Source organism: Anoplolepis gracilipes, chromosome 2 (genome assembly GCF_047496725.1).
Source record: "Anoplolepis gracilipes chromosome 2, ASM4749672v1, whole genome shotgun sequence".
Taxonomy (NCBI): Eukaryota; Metazoa; Arthropoda; class Insecta; order Hymenoptera; family Formicidae; genus Anoplolepis; species Anoplolepis gracilipes.
The window spans coordinates 13047500-13070996 of record NC_132971.1 but is presented as its reverse complement, the minus strand read 5'-3'; the positions used below and the strand labels follow the sequence as shown (position 1 = coordinate 13070996).

General features: G+C 34.0%; 1 protein-coding gene across 5 annotated transcripts in view; it reads right to left on the bottom strand.

Moving 5' to 3' along the window:
* The window catches only part of LOC140662972 (puratrophin-1), a 300935-nt gene that overhangs the window by 188924 nt on the left and 88514 nt on the right, over nt 1–23497 (bottom strand). Inside the window, exon 1 of one of the 5 annotated variants that reach the window (XM_072886771.1) lies at nt 6215–6769. The exons of the other annotated variants lie outside the window; for them this stretch is intronic. Within the exon in view, the coding sequence (XP_072742872.1) occupies nt 6215–6247 (33 nt within the window). The 5' untranslated portion in view covers nt 6248–6769. Of the gene's footprint in view, nt 1–6214; nt 6770–23497 lie in introns of those variants that run through there. 5 annotated transcript variants of the gene reach the window in all.

Genomic DNA, 23497 nt, shown 5'->3' with positions numbered 1-23497 from the left:
AAAAACATATTGATTATAAATTTTTTATACAGAATGTTCTTTATAATTATTAAAAAAAACAATATCTTTATGAAATATTTCGCGGCCAAATATTACTGTTACTTGCGTCGATATTTATTTCATTGTCAAAAACAAAATATTTAATACTAAAAATATACTTAACATTAAAGATATCACGTACTGATATTTCCATATTATAAAAATAGCGTAAAGCATTTTTCAAATGGGGTAATCTCGCTTATACGATCACGTAGAAGGCGAAGGCGAAGGCGAAAATGTGCACAGGTGGAATTTCTATCCCATGATAACTCGAGCCGATGCCCAAGCCGGGAGATCGATTCCTCGGAGAAACCGCACGCGGATTAGGCAGTCATCGGGCGACATTACGTCGTAATTTTCAAAATCGATATCCGCTATGCGCATGCGCGCCTGCGACTACGTGACCAATCTTGATCTCGAGATTTATTATTGATAAACGCAAAGTGACAAGACATGCAGTTGACTGGCGTGTTTCATACCCGCCGGTTCGTGACGGAGCTTAACGCGCAAAAGTGAAAAGCGTGAACACGTATTTAAGATCGAGCGGACTTAGCCAGGATCACGTACCAGGAATGTTCGAGAATATTTCACGATTCGCGAGAACGTCGAATACACCCACGCCCACGTGTCGATCGTCGTGCGACACATATGTAGGCATATATATATATTTTTTTTAAATTGCAAAAATGGCGCAATAAATTTTTATTACGTAAAATAAAAAGTTATTATTTTGTTATCTCGATGCTAATATGTATATAAAAGTCTTCTTCAAAACAATGTTATGTCTATACAGAATTATATCTGTAATTTTCTGTACATTTCCGTTACGCTCATGTAAAAGCTCTTATGCTAATATAATATTATTAGAATAAAAAAACAAAAGGGTTTTGACTGTTATCTTCGTCGGTTGTGTATAACGCGTGGGAAGAGAGGCGCGTGAGACTGAAGGTGTTTAACCGGGATCCCATCATCGTGGCAATTGTTCAATTTAACGGCCGTAATGGCCGTTCACACGGATTACCGAACGTTGTCTTAAGGGCTGTTAAAGCCGTTACTTAAGTACCGACAGAACAGATCAAGGTCCGAGCAGCAGCTCTGTCGACTCGTTACGGCCTCTTAAAAAAGATAGCAGTGGTACCGTTCCGGGTCATAATTTTTATACCCGATTCAGTTGTACATAATGTAAGCTCAAAAAATTTTGACCGCAACGTTAAAGACGCGAGCGCGAGATACGTCCCTAACTATATTCCAAAATTTACGATACATTTGAGAAAAGACCGTCATCAATGCGATCCAATCGTGGCCATCAAAGAGTCTCTTAATAGTTTTTTTAATGTCATAAAATACGCGTTGCCGTGCATAAAATGCACGTCGCTTCGGGCGACAAAGCGCAACGTGCAGCATGATGGCGAGCAACGTATGTATGTACATCACGTTCGTATACAGGAATAGCAATGAAAGCAATGTTCTCGTCGAATGAAACATTTCACGTTCACCGCATATATGATATAGTGAGAAAAGGTGAATAATATTTTTCACAATGAGAGAAATATAAAGCATAAAAGATTTTATTAAATATACATTAAATAGATGTATTTTAAAATGCATTTTTTTGAACGAATTCTCCAATGATTTCAAAAATTTTGTTCACATCGACACACATATATTTTATCAGTATTACTAATTTATATGCTTATTAACTGAAACTGTTTATGTATTAAATAATATTATTACTTACTTTATTGCTTATACATTAGATTATTCAAGAAAAATGTTGTGTGATATATTTGAAAAACATTGTTTTATCAACGGTACATTATTTCTTACACGAAGCGATCGTTAATCCGTAAGATAAATATTCATAGGCCACAAGGGATTAGATATATGTCAACATCGTGAGTAAACTTCAACCGTTATTATGACTGAAACATTTATATGATAAAAAAGCCACGTAAAGGTACACTAGTGCGTCGTGTTTAGAGTACGCAAATAACCTGAAGATAGTAAATGCATATATCCTTGGCAGAATGCCATCTTAGAATAACTTAGGGACTGTTTGGGAAAAATTGGATAAAGCTAAAGTTAGCTAAAGCGTGGCCTTGAGGACGCTGCACCCTGAGTTCACTGTCGTGATATATTCTACATAGTAACAAGATGTAAACAGTACCATATTGTGTGTGTGCAATAGTCTATTGTATGTATGCCACGAGAGATTTTAACACTTAAAAAAAAATTTAATCTTAAATAAAAGTTTTTGTATAAAAGAAAGAACAACTTTCTTTTTTTAAAACATAATTTTTTAAAAATATATGTAAAACTGTTTTAATTTTTTACACTTTATTAACAAATATAATAAAAATTATAAAAAAAGCCTGTAAAAGTAAATTGTTTTATATAGACAATTTTTTTTTAGTTTAAAAAATATATCAATAAATAGTTTTTTTGAATGCAAGATTAAATGTATAAATAGCAAACAAATATTAATAGCATAAAACTGTCAATTTTTATAAAATCAAAGTAAAAGAAAAAGATGCATTTTATTACGCAAATTCATCATGCATGCAAAATAAATTAATTTAATATTGATAGATATTAAATATTCCGAAAAAATTTAATATTTATTATACGATTATATCGATTACACAATCTAATAATATCAACAAATTTTAAATTTAAATAACAGTTAATTTTATTTTTTTAAATTAACTACATTTATTCTTTTTGTACTTTAACAAGGGATGTACAGGTTCATTTATTTCGGAAGAATTTGCTATACTGTTACAAGGATAAATTTATTGTTTAATATTAAACATTATTTTATAAAAATAATTTTAATTATAAAACCAATTTATTTTTATTTAATATCAAAGAGACATATGTATGTACTCGAAAAGAATAATTTATCAAAGCAATTATTTAAATTCTTTTAAACAATAAAATCATTTTATCTATTGTATATATGACTTCATTCAAGCAAATAATATGCAATATAATCTGTGCTTTTTAAAAGCAATATACAGAAATATAATTTTTGATTAAAAAATGTTCCAGTCAGTTTTGATACTTCATTTCTTTTTCATATCATATCGGTGCATCCATTTTATTTCGCGCTTCCGAATTGAAACTCTCGTAAAATTTTTGCAAAACGTTTTCGTTTATGCCGAATGTTTCGCTGGCGGTGCAGCATTCTCGATGCTCACCGTGCAGGTAGCCGTTATCATTTCGTCGAATCACGTAAATCACGTACCGTTGTAAAACGCGGACCAGTTCTTGCGTGCAGGTCCGGAGAGACGCGTGTATATACGGCGTACCACGTCGTCGCGATGAAAACGCCAATGCGGAAACGGGAATCGGTACCTGGTCCCGGATTCAAAGTTGTAAACATGTGGGCATCACGTTTGACTGAACTGGACGCGGATCTGTTGTCGATAGTTATATAACAGGAATGCTCGATTACTTAAATTTGTTTCTTGTGCATCTTCAAATTACTTAAAGCAGTGTGTTCTTAACCTTTTGATTAATATTTTGATAACATTACGCTTATAAAATATTTTAATCCTCTAAATTGTGGTTCTTTATGACGTGATAATCCTATAATTTCACGTAAGCTAAAAATATGACTAGAAAAAAGATAATCATGATTTATGAATGTAATGGGATGTTATGAATGTAATGAGATGATTACTTTTTGCTAGTATTACACTTGAGAATTTATAGAAAAATATATGTCTTTGATAGGTTCATAACTTTGTAGTACTTTCGAAATACATATAATGAATTTCTAAATCTTGACTTTTACGATACTATCTGACATTCTGGTGGAAGTTGAAGATATATAGAAAGCATTTATAACTCAGAACACATTACACTACGAATATATTATATGTTCTTTGGAACATGTTTTCTCCGGAGTCTTGAAAGAGTTAATGGTACCAACTCTTACGTGAATGTCTCCGGTTCTCACAATTTCACAATGTTAATACTCTATTTATTTTAAGCTTGAATCGAATAATGTATTTAGTTCTAATTTAGTTCTGAGTTATTTGAATACAAGATTTAGAACATGATATACACATATAATAGTAGGTTAACATGTCGTATAAATATCAAGACTGCATACTCTCTTTGCCATTATGTAAATATATGTAATAAAAATTTAATTTAATTATCATGTCTGCATTTATGAACTAAAAAAGAATGTAGATCTATATCAAGTGCCATAAGTATATTTTTGTCTCGTCAGCGTTACGTTTTTTGATATCAGAGCGTGCATCGTTGTCAAATAAATCACATGGTTTACATTTAACTAAAAAAGTATCTAGTTACAGGTATGTAATTACAAATGATTACCAAAGAGAATGAAAAAGTTAAGTGTTTGCATATAATATACGCTTTTAGAGGAATACAAAACAGCTCTTTCGAAAACACATATACATATTTTTTTACAGTCAAGATGACAGAATAATTTTTTATTACGTAACAAGAGTTATCATTTTGTTATCTCTAACTCGAAGCATGAAATTGCGTTTTATGTCGGCGATGAAACCAAATCCCGTTTCGGAAGATACGCGGTCACGTCGTGGAAACGATTCAAGACACGAGGTTACTATCGCATATATAGTCGTGTGGTGTAATATACGAATGAAAATTTTTTCCTCATGTTTAATTCCACGAGCAACTGGGCGGTCCCATCTTAAGATCGATTGCTAAATACGCTGCCACATACACGCAGTATGTTGATGGGGTTGCCGCGACGATCCAATGTGAAACCATAATGAATAGAGCGTAGTCCCCGAAGACAAACAGCGCGAGGAAGAAAAGGAGTGGACCGGCGCGGAGTGCGGCGTGATGAGACGCTGCCCTCCTCGTGGTTCCCAGCAAATGAATTCCGCCATGAATATGTATCGGCCGCTCGCATAACTGAATTCATACGGATACGGATCGCGTAGACGTATAGCGAACGCCTCACGATGAACGGAAGCGGGGAACGGATCTCCTTCGAGAAACGTGGCGCATGATTTCTTTGTCGAACTTCGTTCAAGATCGTCGCAACTATGTGTCAAACGAGAAAGACACGAGTATGCGGCGTGACTAAGGTCTCGAACGCGAGACAGTTGTGTTCAAATCTGTTATTCCTTGATCTTGATGTTATTTTGATTTAAGAGTGAGATATGACACATGATTTAAAATTTAAATCGTGATGCAAATTTGTAGCATCGTGCGTGTAAAATAAATTAATTTAATACTGTGAATAGATATCAAATATTCCGAAAAAATCATATTTCTTATAATTATATCGATTACAATCTAATATAATATTAACAAATCCACCTATTTCAAATTTAACAAGTTGTTAATTTTAGTTTTTCTTATTAAATCATGTACTTTCACAGGGAATAATAGGTTCATTAATTTCAGATGAATTTGCAATACTGTTATAAAGAGGAGATAAATTTATTATTTTATGTTAAAAATTATTTCATAAAAATAATTATAAATATAAATTCTAAAACAAATTTTTTTATTTGATATCGTAGTCACATGTATTAAAAATTGAAAAAATAAAATTTATCAATGTAACTAGTTAAGTTTTTGTAAACAGTAAAAAAATTTGTCCATATATATTTATATACGATGCACGAGTTCGTTATCGAACTTGAAGATCATCGCAACTCTATGTGTCAAACTATGTAAGAAAGAGTGCTATGATTATGATCTCAAACGTGAGACAGTTGTGTTCAAATCTATGATTCTCTATTCTTTACATTATTTTAATTTAAGAGCGGAATATGACACGTGATTTACGTTTCAATTTTACACAATGAAAGTGAATTACAAAAGTCATCATTCATATTACATGTACGTTCTCGTATAAATTATTAAATAAATTTTTCTAAAATAAAATTTTTATTGCATACGACGTAAATAATCAACTTTACGATGGTAATAAATATCGCCGTTATAAAATTGATGAAGGGTTTCTTGATTTACTCAAATTTAATTATCTTTTCACAAATAAATTATAAGAAAGATTAATTCGCAAAAAGTGCAATATTTAATACTCATTTGTAATTAAAGTTTATTATCTTAATAAAAGATTCAACAATTGATAAATTTATTAGCCAAATATTTCATATTGTTTCGTAAAAGTGTGCTTAACATTTAATATACTTACGTAAAGCGGAGTCAGCAACGCATTAGTTTTCATTGTAATGTCGGTTGATCAGCATTAACTTTTCAGATCAGGCTGTAGATTTTAACGCTCTTCTGCAACCGTCAACGAGCAGATACCCGGAATTTCGTAAAGATTATTGTCAAGAATTACGAACTGTGATCCACATACCATAAATTTGCATTTTTTATAGCTCGATCCTGACCGTCAAGACACATCCACCAGATTTGTATCCGATAGTGTTGCAACATAACGAGCAATGTAATATATTTAATTGCTATAACGAATAACAGACACGTTTCACAGTTACAAGGAAATAAAATTATCCGCGATGACATTGATCCTTGAAAAAAGTAAAAAATATACAAAGTGTTGTTAACCACTGGACTTTCTCTTATTGCTAGACTGAAAAAACTCATTTAATTTCTTTACTAACTTTTTGTAAGACTACAATATTTTCAATTTTATTCAGCATTTTATGTGCAATTTTATTCAGCATTTCTAATTTCAAAAACACGATAAATAAATAATTTTAATTTAAAATTTAGACATGCAAAAAATGTTCAAATTAGCATTTTATTTTTTACTGTGTAAGTAGATATTTTAATTTCAGATTTTTTGATGAATTCCGAGTCGATATTTTTAGAAGGAAGGTTCCAAAGAGAGAGATAATTTTATAATTTCTTAATATATAAAAGATTATAGAGAGGCAAAGCTGGTTTGCAATATCATGTATTGAAAGTAGCTCGTATTTAATATTATAAAGTGTAGAGTTAGTAGACGATAAACTAGTTGCGTTATATCTAAGCTATTAATTATCTGTTGAGATTATTATACTCCAATCGAACAATAAAGTATATCATATAACTGAAGTACAATCTTTTGCTTAATATTTATCGATCGCAACACCGTGAAATTGTAATATGAATTAAACGTATTAGGGAAAGTGTGATAAGAGATAAAATATGACATCCTATTGAACAATCGCGTGAAGTGTGAAAAGAAACTCGATATCGTACAATTTTATCACCGAGCGGATTAAATGGTCACGCGCAGTAGTTCCGTTTCTATTTAAGTGTCTCCAATGATATAATAAATACAGCAACCAGAACTGATCGATACACTCTTACGTTCACTTAAATTCAAGTGAAACAGACTTTAACAAAATTTAATGCAAAATAATTTAATTATTAAAATATAAAGATTTGTATATTAAAAAATTATAAAATTATCTCTCTTTGAAATCTTCCTTCTAAAAATATCGACTCGGAATTCATCAACAAATCTGAAATTAAAATATCTTTTTACATAATAAAAATAAAATGCTAATTTAAACATTTTTTGCATATTCCAGAAAATTTAAATTTTAAATTAAAATAATTCATTTATCGTGTGTTACTTATTGACAAACTAGAAATGTTAACATTTATTTTTGTTATTGTGACTTTAAATGTGATGTAAAAATAACATACAAATTAATTAAAAACTACATGAAAGAGTAGTTACAATAACTTGTGTAAGAAATATTGATAGAATATTTTAAAGTTTATGATTACAAGATTTATTTTAACTTTTTTTAGAATATTAAACTGATTTTGAAACATGTTAATTGTTTGAAATAATTGTTAATGATGTGTTAAAATCACCCAAAATAATATTCCATTGTATGAGACATACACAAAGTTAATAAATTAAGTTATGAAATAATTGTTAATGATGTGTTAAAATCACCCAAAATAATATTCCATTGTATGAGACATACACAAAGTTAATAAATTAAGTTATGAAATTGACATAAAGGTAACACATAAAAATGTTATAAAAATAACAACACATCAGCTGTATGTTAATTTTACATTGAAGTAGTAATGAAATCGTGGTAACACAAGAAAATTGTAACATATAAACGTACAATTTTTTACTGTGTAGAAAGATTGAGAGTTTTGTGATAAACGAGGAAGAATTGCGAAGGAAGTTGAGTCGCAGCTTCTTCAGTTGCACGCGGAGATGTATGCGCGAACCGTTCGTCCGGCCACATAACTGGCAGCGGGGACTCTTCCGTTCCAGCCTTCGAAGGGGTCGCAGGGTCGGCGATGTCGTGTCTCTGTTTTGCAACGCGTAATTACCGATAACGGGCAGCAAGCACGGCGAGCCGAGTGCACGGCATTAGATTTTTATATGCGAACGCGTAACGAACGGCGTATTTTGCATATTCCACGGCGAGCAGCAGCAGCAGCAGCAGCAGCAGCAGTCGTCGCCGCGAGCGTACTATGTGTCTTCGTTCGGTAGATGTTACATATGCCGTCGATTTATGCCGTTGTTGCCGTTGCTTCTGCTGCTGCTGCTTCGTCACGCGCGACGAACTGGAAAGTGATAGTTCGCGGTCTTAAAGATACGGTCGATCGTCGCTTATGATCGGGATGATCGATGCGAAACGCGCAGCACGAACGTGCGCGGGCTCGAGGGATATATGTGTGTGATTTACAGTTTAAAATATCTCTTCGCGATCAATTCCTCCTTGATCAATAGATCGTATCCGTAGATCTTCTGTAGATATTTCGAATGAAGATATATATACTAATGTGAAATTGATTTAACAATGTACAAACAGAATTATTTTAATACTCCGAATGTATCAAAGAGATAAAATCAATAATGTCAATCGTTAAAAGACTTTCAGATATCGTCTCGCACTTTGCTGCGCACTAAACTAATACTATTTGCGTCACGGAATTACCAGCAATATAATGCTATACATATGTACAAAGCAATGCCGGAAAAGACGAGACAGAAGGAGGCATCGCGACGACGCATTTACGAGTGGCTCGTAAAATTCAAATGTGGAAACATCAAACTCAAGAGCGTATCTTTTTACATGCCTATTTTCAAAAACTTTTGATGGAATTGAGAGAAAGCGTGAAAAAATTAAGAGAATACAAAAGAAAAATACAAAAAGAAAAATGCAGCGAAAATAGTAATTTCGTGAGATGGAAAGAATAGAAAATAAATCCAGTTAATGTTTTAACAAACTTTTTAAATGGTAAAAAAAAAAGATTGACAAATTAAAGAAAATTATTCGACGGGCAAATAAAATTTTTAGTGTAATTGTCTAGAGGGCTGTTCGCTATAAAAAAATATGATGTGATACTTGAAAATTCGTCGCAATAGAAGATCCGCGCATTTGAAAGATCATTGGGAAGGTGTGGAGAAAAGAATACAAATGCGAACATGTGTCGCCGAAAAGAGCGGTCTTTGAAAGACATAAACCTACGACTTATAGCATGCACGGCGGCCGTGTACCGTGAAAAAGCCCGAGAGTGCGAGTGTTTTCGTGTCAGGTCGACGGAATTTATGCAAACCGTCATACGTTACAGCGCATTACGCCTTATTAAAGACGGCGTTGATGCATACGCGAGGCGTTGGACAAAGTTACGTGTCCGTTCGAAATAGGAGACAACATTTTCCCGCTCTGCTGCTTTAAAGATCGTCCCGCTATTGCGCGAAAGTTATGAGAGAGCGCTACACGTGCGAGCGAACGTCATGCGCGAAATACCGTATTCCCGTCACGCCTCCAACTAAACGCGGCTGTATGACTCTCATCTCGCGTTGGCATTGAATGCAATTCTCGCGCATTAGGCGCATAAATCTCAGAATCATATGACTGCACGTAATGTCAAAGAAAACAGTACAATGTCACTGTCAGGAACACGCGCACGCAAATAGGACTTGGAAAATAAACTGAAACATGTGTACGTCTTAGAACGTTTCTACAAACGCGATTTTTTTTATTTAACAATTATCGATTGAGATCTAAAAATAAATATAATATAAATATTAAATAAATAAATATAATATAAATAAGAAAATAAATTAAATTAAATAATAATATAAATAATATAAAAATAAATCAATTTTTATATCGATGCTGGAATCTCACGAATCGGGCAATGACAAAGAGACTTTACTGGACTTAATAATACATTTAGCTCCAGGAAATCAGTATGTCTTTGATCCGAATTTAAAGTTTTCATAATGCATAATGAGAGCATCGATAGACTAGAAAAACGACAACCATATCGTGGCCGACTGTTTAAGATACGAGAGTTCCACAAACTAGAAAATACCGATCAAAAGCAAAAGAGTTGGCGACGAAGGTCCGCGTGCTATTTTTACAAGGGACTCGTGTGCGATGGGGGATCCTATTAACATACAATAAGGACATAATTCTCTGGTACTCCTCCTAAGCGCAAGATGCCGCAGCATGCTACTGAGTGCTCTTGTTGTCCCTCTTCATCCTCCCAGAATCTTATGGACAATGGACAAAGGAACCTTACAATTTCGTGAATTGTCGAGAAAATATTTATACTAGATTTATGATTTCCGCGCGAAATATATACTCTATTTTTAAAGTCTCAACCAAAGAACATTTAAAAACTTTTAAAAAATAATCGCAAAAGAATAGGACAACTAAAATATCTCTAAAATTAATCTGTCCAGTTAACAATTACAAAGTAAAATTTTAGCAAACCTTTTATTATATTTTTACAAAATTCTTTAAATTTTTAGCAAATTGCAATTGTATTAAAAATTTGTATGACACGCTAGTATTGAAAGCTAAATTTTTTTTGTAGCACAAGTGATGATCACAAAGAGACACGTATCGCCCACTTTTATAGTTTACCGACATCGAAGACGGCCTGCATAAAGCGCGTTCACCGCGCAACAGACGTGTTCTGAAATAGGTGAAGTGCATCTCGGAACTGGAGACAATCATGAGAGAGGAGAGAAACGAGTTCCAGAGTCCTCGCACTTTGTTATCGGCATGGTGCTATTGACCTCGTATCGACAACACCCTTCGGCTACAGTTCAACATATTTAACGAGCTCGCATACCAACAAGAGAACCGTGTCGAAACCCTCGCACCACAACACATGGAAAACTTATTGTTACCATTATCGACAAGCAATATCGATTATATAACTCATCATCACTAGTTGAACTCAACTCACAACGTGATTTACAATCTATACTTTGTAAATACGAGACACTTTGTTCGAAGAAGTGATAATAGAAATAGATGTGGATGATGGAATTTTCCAACATGAAGTAATAATATTAAAGAGCGAGGAAATAGGCTGTTTGCCAAAAAGAGAAGTGTATAAAGCAACGCTTAATATATTTAAAAAATCTTAAAATAAAAAATATAATTCAGGATACAGAAGATGATAGTTAAATCAAAATATAACAAATCAGCGGTTTTTTTGTCCGATTTTCTTGGTCTTTGAGATTTTCATTTGCTTTGTATATTTCTTCTACGAGGATCTTTCTGGCAAACAGCCATTTTATTTCCTTAAATTTTTGTTTTATCACTTCATATTGCAAAATTTCATCATCACAAATCTTATACATCAGCCCATATTTAAATAAATCTGCGGCGTTTGATATAAAAGCATCTGTTACAAAAGCGTTATAAAAAATAATACAATCACATTTTATTATTATTTAAAATCGAAATCATAGTTTTTATTAAAATAAAATAGAAAAAAAAGTTTATTAAATATATTAAAATTGATTAAGAATTTTTTTTTCTAATTTTTCATTAAAAGAAAAAAATTCAATTCGCGAATCTTATCATCTATTTGTTACGCATAACTTGTAAAAATATCATGTCGTATCGTAATCACATCCTTGTACAATATAAAGCCAGAGAAAAATTAATTCTACTCTTATCAAAGTATGCATGAAGTATCCTGCAATAGAGAACTGGAACACCCTGTGTATCGCACGTCGGATATCGATTCGACGAATCGATCGATCTCATAAAATCGTAGTGTGTAGCACAGAACACGTCGTCATCCAGTACCACGAGGACGTAGATGGACTACCTGCTTCTACCGGTTTGGTATCGGCGCCAACGCTCTGAAAGGCGCTGTCTGCTTGTCGCATACCAAACTGTCCGCATGTACGTTCTTGTGGCGAGCGCAACTCATAAGAAAAAGTCAACAGATAATAGATAAAATGCTCGCGATTACACGATTCTCTTTGAACATGATCTGCGTGTATTATCGAGTAAAAGAAAAACGAAGAAGTTACCCGCATATATTTACATATTAAAATAGTGTGTCATGATGCAATCTTAAATGTTATACTGCTACAATTATCGTGAATAAGATTAGAAAGTTTAATTATTTACATTACGTAAAAAAATGATACAAATTTATTTGTATTTATTTAAATAGCTAGAAAAAAATCTTTATTATTATTAAAATTATGAATAGTATTATTTATATATATATTTGCATTTTTGAATATATAATAATCAATATCTAACTTAAAATCAGTTTCACACTAATGTCTGTCTATATGTGTGTCATGAAAAAATTTTATGAACATAATATCTCACGATTCAATACGACTCACGATATGATTATACGTTCCCTAAGTTATCACAGTAGAATGGTTCGAGAATGTACAATTAATACATTGTCTGCTAAAGACAATGTATTAATAGACGATTCACGCTGCGCAACCTGCTAATGCAAATGCATTATAGTCTCGTATGCGTTCGAATGGAGGCGCGCGATAATTTGATAGCGCGTGTGCACCGCAAATAAACGGTCCCACGCACGCACGCACGAACGCATGTACACGGAAATACACAGGGTCTGTAATAACCGCGTTGCTCTGGTCAGTGACACCGATACCTTAAAGGCCACCGTACAATGAAGTGAAAAGTACATTAGTCACTCGGCGCACGTTGCTCTTTCTTTAACGTCGTTTCATTACATCTCCCATCGTTTGATTCAGCGTAATTACATTTATCTCAGTTCTATAAAATTATCACATCGCTCCTTCATATATACTTATGATTGCCATTTCAATATAATTCCGTTGACGCAACAGAGAAAAGAACTTTCGAAAAAATCCAACTGACTGTAAGTCAAGTCGATTGGTTCACACTTACTTGTCAATTAGAATAAAAACTGCCAAAAGACTAAATGTGTGAAGAAAATATTAAAGGGAAGAGAAGACTCTCTAAAAAAAAAAAAAAAAAAAAAAAAACGTGCGTATATTCGTTGACAACGTTTGCGGGACACGACAAATTGTGCGAGCTCTCAAATCGCGTTAACACATCGGTGGCAAGTGCGTACACGTGTTTTTATCTGGTCCCCGTACGGTCGCTGACACGCATGACGTATCTACTCGCGTGCTCGACGCGAGATGCGTGTCCGTTAAAGAAAGAAAGCGAGAGAAAGAAAGAGAAAGAATTCGTGAGATACATCTTTCGACTCGCTTGCACGAAATCGGTACGACATAAGATCCAATTGGAAAACGAGATGAGGGAGCACGAGTGAGCGAGTGAGAAACGACGGAGCGATGGAATAAATTTTCGATAAGACGCGTGCGCGCACGCCTTGCGACTTAAGTAGAGGATAGACGCGCGTGCTGCTTAATATGCGCATACTAAAAGAGGCGTCGGAGCCTCTCCCTGATTTATTGGAAATCGATTCGAGTCCGACGCCCGCCTTAGCACCGTCGGCCGCTTTAGCGACACTGACGTCGATTACATAATAATTACGACCGACTGTGTAAATGAATTTTCTACCTGCTGCTTGCGTGATAAGTTGCAACACAATGTGTCACATAGCAAAGTCGTTTGTGATAAGAGCGAAAGACGAGTGTACTTTCTCTCGCATGAGAATGTGAATCGTCTGCATCCGTATCTGAGAATTGATTTTCTATAACACGTTGATTTTTTATAACTATATTACATCTTATTTATTCTGAATGCAAATATTAAGAAAAGCAAGTATCATTTTAATAAAATTCATTGATCTTTTAAAAAGAATAATTGAAGATATACATGATATATATTTCATAAATATATAAGATATACTTTTTTAACTATAGCAATAATAACTTTACATTATATTTATCTGCAAATAATAAAAATCTTTTAGAAAAGTGATTTTTAATCTGTCTTTAAAATTGTCATAATAAAATTGCCTTAAAAACATTTTAAAACATCTGACAAATATTACATTTGAAATAACAGATTCAATATATAACCATAACTTTTAAATAACAATAGCAAAATATAAGAATTATCCAATTATACGTAATATTACGTAATTAACCTTTCAAAAAAATTAAAATTCTAATTTTCGATATACAAATATTTCTACACTTATACATTCTTTAAACCAGTACATTTTATTTTAATTAAAAAAATAAAATTTCTAAAAGATTAAAATACTCATCAAATTATGAGAATTTATTTACGTTTAAAAAAATACTTGAAAGCAACGAAACAGTTGTCCAGAAATCGTGATGAGTCGGAAACGTGTAAAATGGTACGCGACGGACATATGTAAGTGATATAAGCGATCATATGTATATATATACGTAGACACACAATTACGCACGCGTCTCTGCCAGTGCATTGTTCTAGGGAAGCGATCGGATGCATTTGCGTGTAACAGCCCAGTTTGCAATACGAGACTATCTACGCGAGTTCGCGACTCGAGACGCATGGAATGCGCCAGTATAGCATGTATGTATATACATACGTACTACACGCATAGGACAATACATAATAGTAGGACAGGAAATTGCGCAACTTTGCCACAATGTCCCGGTATATATCTGGTCTCACAAAGCGGATCCCGCGAGTTCCTTGCGCGAGCATTTACGAGGCGGTGGAGTGTATCACATCCCGTCTTATGCAGTTACACGGCGTCGCTGGCTCATGGTTCTTCGTGAGAATGGCAACCAAACTATTCTTGCCGAGTCCATTCCCAATTAGCGTGACTCATTATCCGCTAAAGAACCGCCGCAGCCTCTCTCGCTGCGGCGATCAAGTTCCTGATCCGTTTCCATCTTGGAAGGAAGGCATCTTACGATATCGCCTTGCTCTCTCTTTCTCGCTCTTCTCTCTCGAAGAACCACGAGTATAGTAATTGCGGTCTTACGTTACAAGTATCGCAAATTGCCGCCCGGTTATACCGTTAGTCTATAAATTCGCGCGCCGACGTCTTTTGCACTTTGCCGTGTTGCTAACTATCCTAAGAACGCTCATTTTCTCACCTATCGCGACGTAAACGAGACGCCGTCAAGTGACGGGATTATTGAAGATTATTCATGTTCGATACTAAAACGCGCTATCGGAAACAATAATATATACAAATAAATACGTTTATTATTACCGACTCGATTTTTGACAGTATATACGGTATACGTATAAAGTAGACAAAGCAATTCTAGCAGCTAAGAATCAATGTATTTCCTGATTTCGATTGCTCTCAATATTCGTGTCATGCGAACGCAATTCTACCAGGTGTTTATAAGAACGTCATAAATAAATAACGCTCTCATACAGCCGATTCCGATTCCATTGAGATAAATTGTGTCATTCATTGTCGGTACGAAACTAATAAGCCATCGTGTCGGGAAGGTTCTTTCTCTTTCTCTTTCTCTTTCTCTTTCTCTCTCTCTCTCTCTCTCTCTTTCTGTTGATGCACCGATCTGTTATACACACGGTGCACTCGACCCGAACAATGCATTGTCTCTTCGCTCCGCCCACCAATTCCATACCACGCTGGCATTGCTTTTATATCTCTTACTCCGATTATTCAGCCGCTTACACTCCACTAACATACACACGTGCGGTGTATACGGGGGCGCGTAAAAAAATATTACCTATCGAAGCAACGGCAGCTAGACATAAGAATAGACATAACGAATGAACGTAGTCTCAAACGATTGAAATTTAAGGTAAAGAATTCAATATATTTACCGTGACCGCGCGTTTAGACTATGTAAATCTATATGACTATCTATTTTTTTATATTGAATTTTATTCTTTTCTACTCGAACGCATTTCAGATTTCTCTATAAAAAAAAAGAGAAGCAGAAGAAAGAGCTCCATCAGTGTCTTTACTTACTTACTGTTATAAAAAAATTCTCTGAAAATTCTCAGATATTTTTGTTCAAACTTCCAGGTAAAGAGAATATTTTAAAGATTTTTTTATACAATTTTCTAAAATAATTTTTTTTTATTATACACTTTTTAATGCTTTTCACTCTTACAAAGGAAAAACACAAAGCCACTTAAATTTTAGTGCTAGATTTACAACTGAAAAAAATTAAATAGCTTCCGTTAAAATAAAAATTTTTAACTTTTATAACGTTTTCATTTTTTCCACTAAAAATTATAATAAAGAATTTATTTTATATATTCAATATTTTTTTCAAACATTGAATATATAAACAGAGGTAGATATATATATTTATAGGAGCAAAAATATGAAAGAGAAAATTTTTTAAATTTCCTCCTGAGTTTCAATAAAATTTCATGCAATTTTTCTGATTTCTCCAGGTACAAAAAAATCTCCTGAGAGTTCCAGGTTTTCGATATTTTTCCAGGAAGTATACACCTTTTTCTATTATAATTATATATTTACATAATACGAAATGTATGAAATTTTTGGCTTGGATCATTCAGAGATATTATCAGAGGTATCGCATGCGTTATATTCCTACGCATTATATCTCCATCTCTCAAACTATCTTTTCCCTCGTGGCGACTACGTGCCAATCGCTCCATTCAGACAAGCCCATTAACTGCCGCGCGCTGGATAAACAATCTCTGTCTTGTCAGTGAGCGTGCCAACGGTCTTTGCACCGTAGCTCGCTCGCATGGCAGCCGAACGGGCGACAAAGAGTACTGGCGGCGCGCACACTCATCCATTGTTGCGTAAAAGTGGTCGTTATGCAGCCGGCAGTCGTTATCGTCGAGCGGATCGCGAGGCGTTCTCGGAATCGCTATTTTTTTCCCCCTTAATTAAAGCCGTTAAGTAATTTTCCTCCCCCCGTGAGGCACGCACGCGCGTTACACGCATCGTTTCGCCGGAATCGATTCCGCCGCACAGTTGCAGTCGGTTAGGTCGGTCGAACATGTGCGCGTTCTCGATTATCCGCCCATTGTTTAGCAAGCATCCTCGTGATGTACATATGAATTACCCGATCACTGGCCCTCGAAAAGGCCAAACCGTGCGTTTCTCCTTTCTTGCCGGGACCGTTCGGGACGCCCACCCTCGAATTGTTTGCTTCATTCATAAGCCCGAGGCTATTATACACGACGTATGCACAACGCATGAATAGCAATTACGATCGGTCGCGGCAGGTCAACGGGAATTAGAATTAAGTAATGTTAGCATCCCGTGATGAATGAGACCTTTCTTCCGTATTAGTATTATAGACGCCTTTCTCTGGCCGCTCCCGAAACTTCAAAATTAAACAACGATTACATTTTTTGGTTAAAAAATTTTTATTAATTAAATTTATTTTTAATCTAAGGAAAAATTTTGGCATTTTTTAAAAATATATAAAATCGATTATAAAAAAAATATTTAACAAACAAAACACTAACATAAGTAAAAAGAAAGTCTCATATTCTCAGTTTTGGTTAATTAAAAAAGTTTAATTAAAAAGTTAATTACACAACTACATTCTCTTTTTATTTCCGCAGAATTATAAATTAACTCTTGCCCAACACATAGTTGTTTACATGTTGTTTTGCATCGCGTTATCGAGGAGACGCGGTTCATTGCGGTTTACCAACCGTAAAAAGCGAGCATATGTTACGCCGTTTAAGATCGACGCGTTTTTTATTTCCCGTTCCCGCCAACGGTGTTTCCCGTCAACCTTGTTACCAATCGTGTGGACACAGGTGGCTGTCTGTCGATGCATTTTACGTCGACGTGTAGACTCCGTGTGTAAACTCCCAAGTCGCTCGAGCGCCGTGCAAGCAAATGTTAATTACTATCGTTAAGCACGTGCTCAAAGTCTCACAGGCTTTGCTAGAGATTTAACTCTTTCAGTAGTGCCGAACTTTTACTCTCATTAAAGAGAAAAGTCTAAATTTGCCTCGAGATATTTATACACGTACATATGTGACGATAAGTATCTTAAAAATTAAATTGATAGCACAGTGAATGATTCTAAGACTGCATTTGCAAATCATAAATAAAGAGAAAGCAGACTTGTCTTTGAACAGAGATGATAGAAAAAAAATGATTATCTAGTTTTATCGAACTACCGGCTATTTACTATCAACGGCAAGTTTGCTTTTCAAGTGATTTACATCGTGATCCTACGATCGATATTTCGTTCGCGAAATGCAACGAACCGATTAACGTCGCCAATCGAGTCGCGCAATCGAACATTTTAATGGACCCGCGAAATGACGGTTACCGGCACGTGTACTCAGTTTACTACATAATGAATGCATAATACTCAGCCGTTATGAAACTGTACTGATTATTGCGGCGAGCGATAGCGCGCAATAAAACAGCAAATGACTGTTTATCCGACAGGTCTTACGTATCCGATCACGAGATTTTTTGGTAGCCGGATATAGTAACTGACTCGATCGATAAAGTGCGGAGAATGTCACTCAGTTACGAATCAATTATTTTATTAATTTGCATGAGCATAAAACATACGCGAACCGGTTTCCTGTCATACTGGCAATCTCCATTGCAATAACAACGAATCTCGACTTGCGAATTCTCTCTGCCTCGGAAAGCAACATCATATAAATCTAAAAATGGCTACATTTGACTCTTCTTACGATCAATTATGCAATCGATGCTTACGCAAGCTCAGAGTGACTTAACCATACATTATTGGCAAAAAAAATGTATCGAGAATAAAAGGATCGAATAATATATTATCGGAGAAGGCACTGATTTTTTTTTTTTTTTTATATATATATATAAAATATGTTCAATCGCAAAAATAAATTTATTCTTATACTGTTTTATTTTAAAATCTACCCAAAGTTCGATAACACGTTCAATCCAAACCTGTTGACAAGAAATCGGCTATTTCTTAATTGTGTCATTAATTACCATATATCCTCTATAGCATTGGCGATAATTTAATGTAGGCAATAGGTATATAGTACTCCGGCAACGAAACCAACCGGCTTTGCAGTGCCGATCGCGCGTTCACGATTTCCATCGATCACCTTCTTGATCTCGTGTCGATCGCGAGCTAATCTTCGATTAGCTAGAGGGCCTTTCTCCCTTTGCCTGCACTTACGGCATTACGACGTGACACGCAAATGCCGAGCAACGTGTTATCGCATACCTGAGAGCAGCGGCCGGGCAAACGCTTGATTCGCTTGCGAAATCTGAAACTGTCGGGCGACTCCGGGCCGGTAACTGCTGCGTGAAAAAATATATGACCGCTGACCCCGTAATACATCGTTGCTTGTATGAGAAAAAGAGTACATGCGTCAAAATTGCATTTGGTAAATGTCTCAAGAAGAAAACAGAATTTTCTCTCCAATTCTAAGAATATAAATATCTTAAACATTTCGACATTCTATTTGTTTAACTAAAAGTTATTTCAAGTAAATATTTGTATTTTTTGAAGCTAATTGAAGTAGTAAAAACTTAAATTGAAAATATTAACACATTTTAAAACTTTGTTTTTTTGAGAGAATAGCTACAATATCTATTTATCTTTTTGACTAAAAATTAATTAAGAGATATAATTCCGCAAATTGCATATCTATATTTCTCTAATTTTAATGCTTACAACCTATCATTACTTATGATATTAATTACTAGGTACTTTGTGTAATACATAAAAAAAGTTATGTTATTTTCGCAACATATCGAGCGCATTGTGATAAGGCAGACGTACAGAGTTATGTGACTTTCATTAATTATATCTCAAGTATCATTAATCTTTGCATTACACAATGATGAAATATATATATAAGAGGAGTCTCCATTCATCACTAAAGTGATTACTAGCATAATCATGGTAGTCGTATATTTATTATTAATTAATTACCTGAATAAGAGAAAGAAAAAAATTATTTTTACTATTTCATTTAAGTGTATCACTGAAAATAACTGACAAAATTAAATCTAATTATACTAGAGCAAGAATAATTTTCGAAATATATCCTTTACAATATCTTTTCAAAAACCGTCGTTTTACCATTTATTAACATAATATTTTTAAATGAATTAAACAACTTTCTCAAAATATAGAAACCGAAGATTTTCACAATATATTTTCGTTCATAATTCGGATGCAGGAGAATTGCGAAAAAAAGAAATCCTGCGAACTCGCGACACTCGCACATTATTTATAGGATGATACACAGAATTACAGTCATGAAAAAACCTTCTTACATAACAACATTTCCGTCGCGACAGAGGACCGTTCGCTTTGTGTGGTAACTGAAAAGAAAAGAACGTAAACGTGGCGCCGGGGACCGCAGGCTAAAAATGCTGTTATGACGGTGTGCAATCAATAACGCGGCTAAACAAAGGGAGGCTTTGTGGCGGCGCGCGTGAAGGAGATACTCCGCGTAAGGTCAGACAATAAGTACAGCGCCTTGCAAATGCGCGATGAGGCTGCTATGATAGCCGTTTACAAATTGCGGCGGATCTTTCACGCGGTTCGCGCTGCTCGAGGCCAAGAAAAAGGAGAACCACGTAAATCGCACTCAAAGCGATGATCTATAATCGTAAAAATACTCTCACGATACCACACAATCAATGAAACTTGCGGAAAGATTGCACTAATATGCTTAAACTGACATATGAATCTTACGATAGCAAATTTCACCAGAACAATAAAAAATGATTAAATTTTGATAATAAATAAAGATTAATAATGTTAATGTTAATGATTAAATATAATATAATAATAATGTTAAAAATTAATAATATCGAACTTGTAAAGTAAATGCGATTGGCAAATATACAGAAGATGAAAGATTAGACTTAACGTGTTTTCTTTATAAATTGTAATTATAATACCATGTAGAAAGAGAAACAATACAAAAATAAAACCGTTATATATTATGTCAAAAAATAATTTTATAACAGTGCGCTATTAATAATATGGCTGAATAAAAAAAAGCTTTTGACAGCGATGAGAATATTTCGTATAAAATCAGGCAATAAGTACTGCTGCAAAAGTTACATTTTGTTTATTTACAAGTCTTGATTATTTTATGCAGAAAATTGAAAAGAATGATAAATCCTTTCTGTTCCTAATTTTTGGAATATTAAAGATATATAATATTTTTGTGTATGTGTGTTATCGTTCCGTTAATTCTGAAACCAATAATATTGTTTTAGAAAAAAAATATAAATAAATAAGTAAATAATAAAAAATAAGATAGAGAGAAGGAAATGTTTCAATTTTGATGGAATTATTCGTCAGATGTTCCATGAAATCTTTAGGAAAACATATGTCAAGTACTAAATCAAAACGAGATAAGTTGTTTCAAGCTACAAACTTTCGTACAATTGTATCGTTCCACGCCTGTGATAATACAATGGATGTGATAATACAATGAAACTCTAGCTATTTACTTATATATTATGCATCGTCCACGTTTTGAACTGAACGCATACAAACGAGAGCATAAGTGTTGGCATGCGATTCTCGCATGCTACTTGTTAAGTCCGAGATAGCGTTATTAATCGAGGCGGTTATACGAGCATATTGATACGATTCATGTTGCTCGCTTATTCGACGTAATGCCGTTAATTTGTCAGTGGTAACGCTAAACGCTTTGTTATTTATTGATGAATTGATTGCGATATCAGCCGATAGAAAATTCCTCAGTACTTTGTTTCCTTTTCCAGATAATTGCCGTCAGGGTGACTTTTTTTTGTCATGGATTCTTACGATCTGTTTCGTAGAATCGTTCATGATGCAACGAAAGGCGGCGATATCGTATTAGAAGTAAAAAACAAGAGATGTCGATATTATTCATCGAGAAATCGCTATCTGCCAGCTATTATATGTGGCCATTGTTTTCCCTGACGTCGTAGTTTTGATGTTATTTGCCTGTAGGCCATATATCCCTTGAACTTTCCATAAATGATTTAAAGTTTATTGTTTATTACATTATGCAAATATAGAGCGTGATGTAGAAAAAAAAATTTATTTTATTTTAACGATAAGTGTGTAAAATTTATATCTAAGTAAAATCTCACACAAAGATAAGCTATCTACTAAGATAACTAATGATCATAATCTGTGCCTATGGTATGGTATCATACGAGCAGGTGCGATGTTAACAATAAAAGCACTGATATATCGTTCGAGGAGCATTCTAGTCGCGCGCGAGCATATCTCGTGAAATATCGAGCCACGTGCACGTGATAGTCAGTCCGGCGTAGCAACAGTCCGAGGAAGCTCATTTCCATTAGTGTCGTCAGGATACAAGAGTATATGTATAAAACTGTGATTTGTGTCGAAAAGGGCATTACGGTTATTTTCTTGGTAAATTCCTGTCTTTAGCGTCACGGAATCTTTGAGAAAATTCCACCGCCTTTTCTTAGCTCAAGGACTCCCAGCTACCGTGAAGACATAGGACGAATATTCTGACCAGAACAGGATTCTTTCTTTTTTTTCTCTCTTACAGAATTCTTTGATGTGGGATCTTTTAATCTTTCAGATGTATATTAAAAAGTATATATATATTGGAGAATATATTATATAGCTTTAATACTATGATTATATACTATGAGCTCCTCTAATGTGTGTGAGTTATATATCTTTTGTTTATAGTTCTGAAAAAATATAGAAATGTAAGGATAATCGTGATGAAAAGAAAGAAATAATAAATTTGATATTAAATTATATGTTGCAACATAAAAAAAAAAAAAACGATTTGTATAACGCGAATATCTTCTTTTTATGCAAGATATAATGAACGATTATGTATATTTCAAAAGAACGATACACATTTATCAACCGTTTCATGGAAAAGTTGTGATAATCGTAGTTCGAGCCTCTTTCCCTGGTTTTTCCTTTTTCCTTTAATTCAAGATACGCGGTTGCATCAACGAATGATTATAGTGCGTTATGATCAATATGAGAAATTATCCGAACCGGAAACAGTCATTATTACGAGAGACGAACAATGAACGTGAAACGTGCTCGTGGAAGATTACCATATCGAACCAGAAGAGACATATAAATTATTATGAACATAAATCTAAATAAAACTAACTTCAATTTACGTTAGGAAGAAAAGTAATGTCAAGAAAAATAAGAGCCTAGAAAAAAACGATTATACACATATTATATATATTATGTAAAATTCCAACGAAAATTTATATAATAATTTATAAGTTTTTTGTATTTAAGACATTAAGATATGGAATAGAAAAAAAGCAATTTTGTTCTAATATTAAAATATTTATAATATTTAAAAGAATATATTAAGGAAGGAGT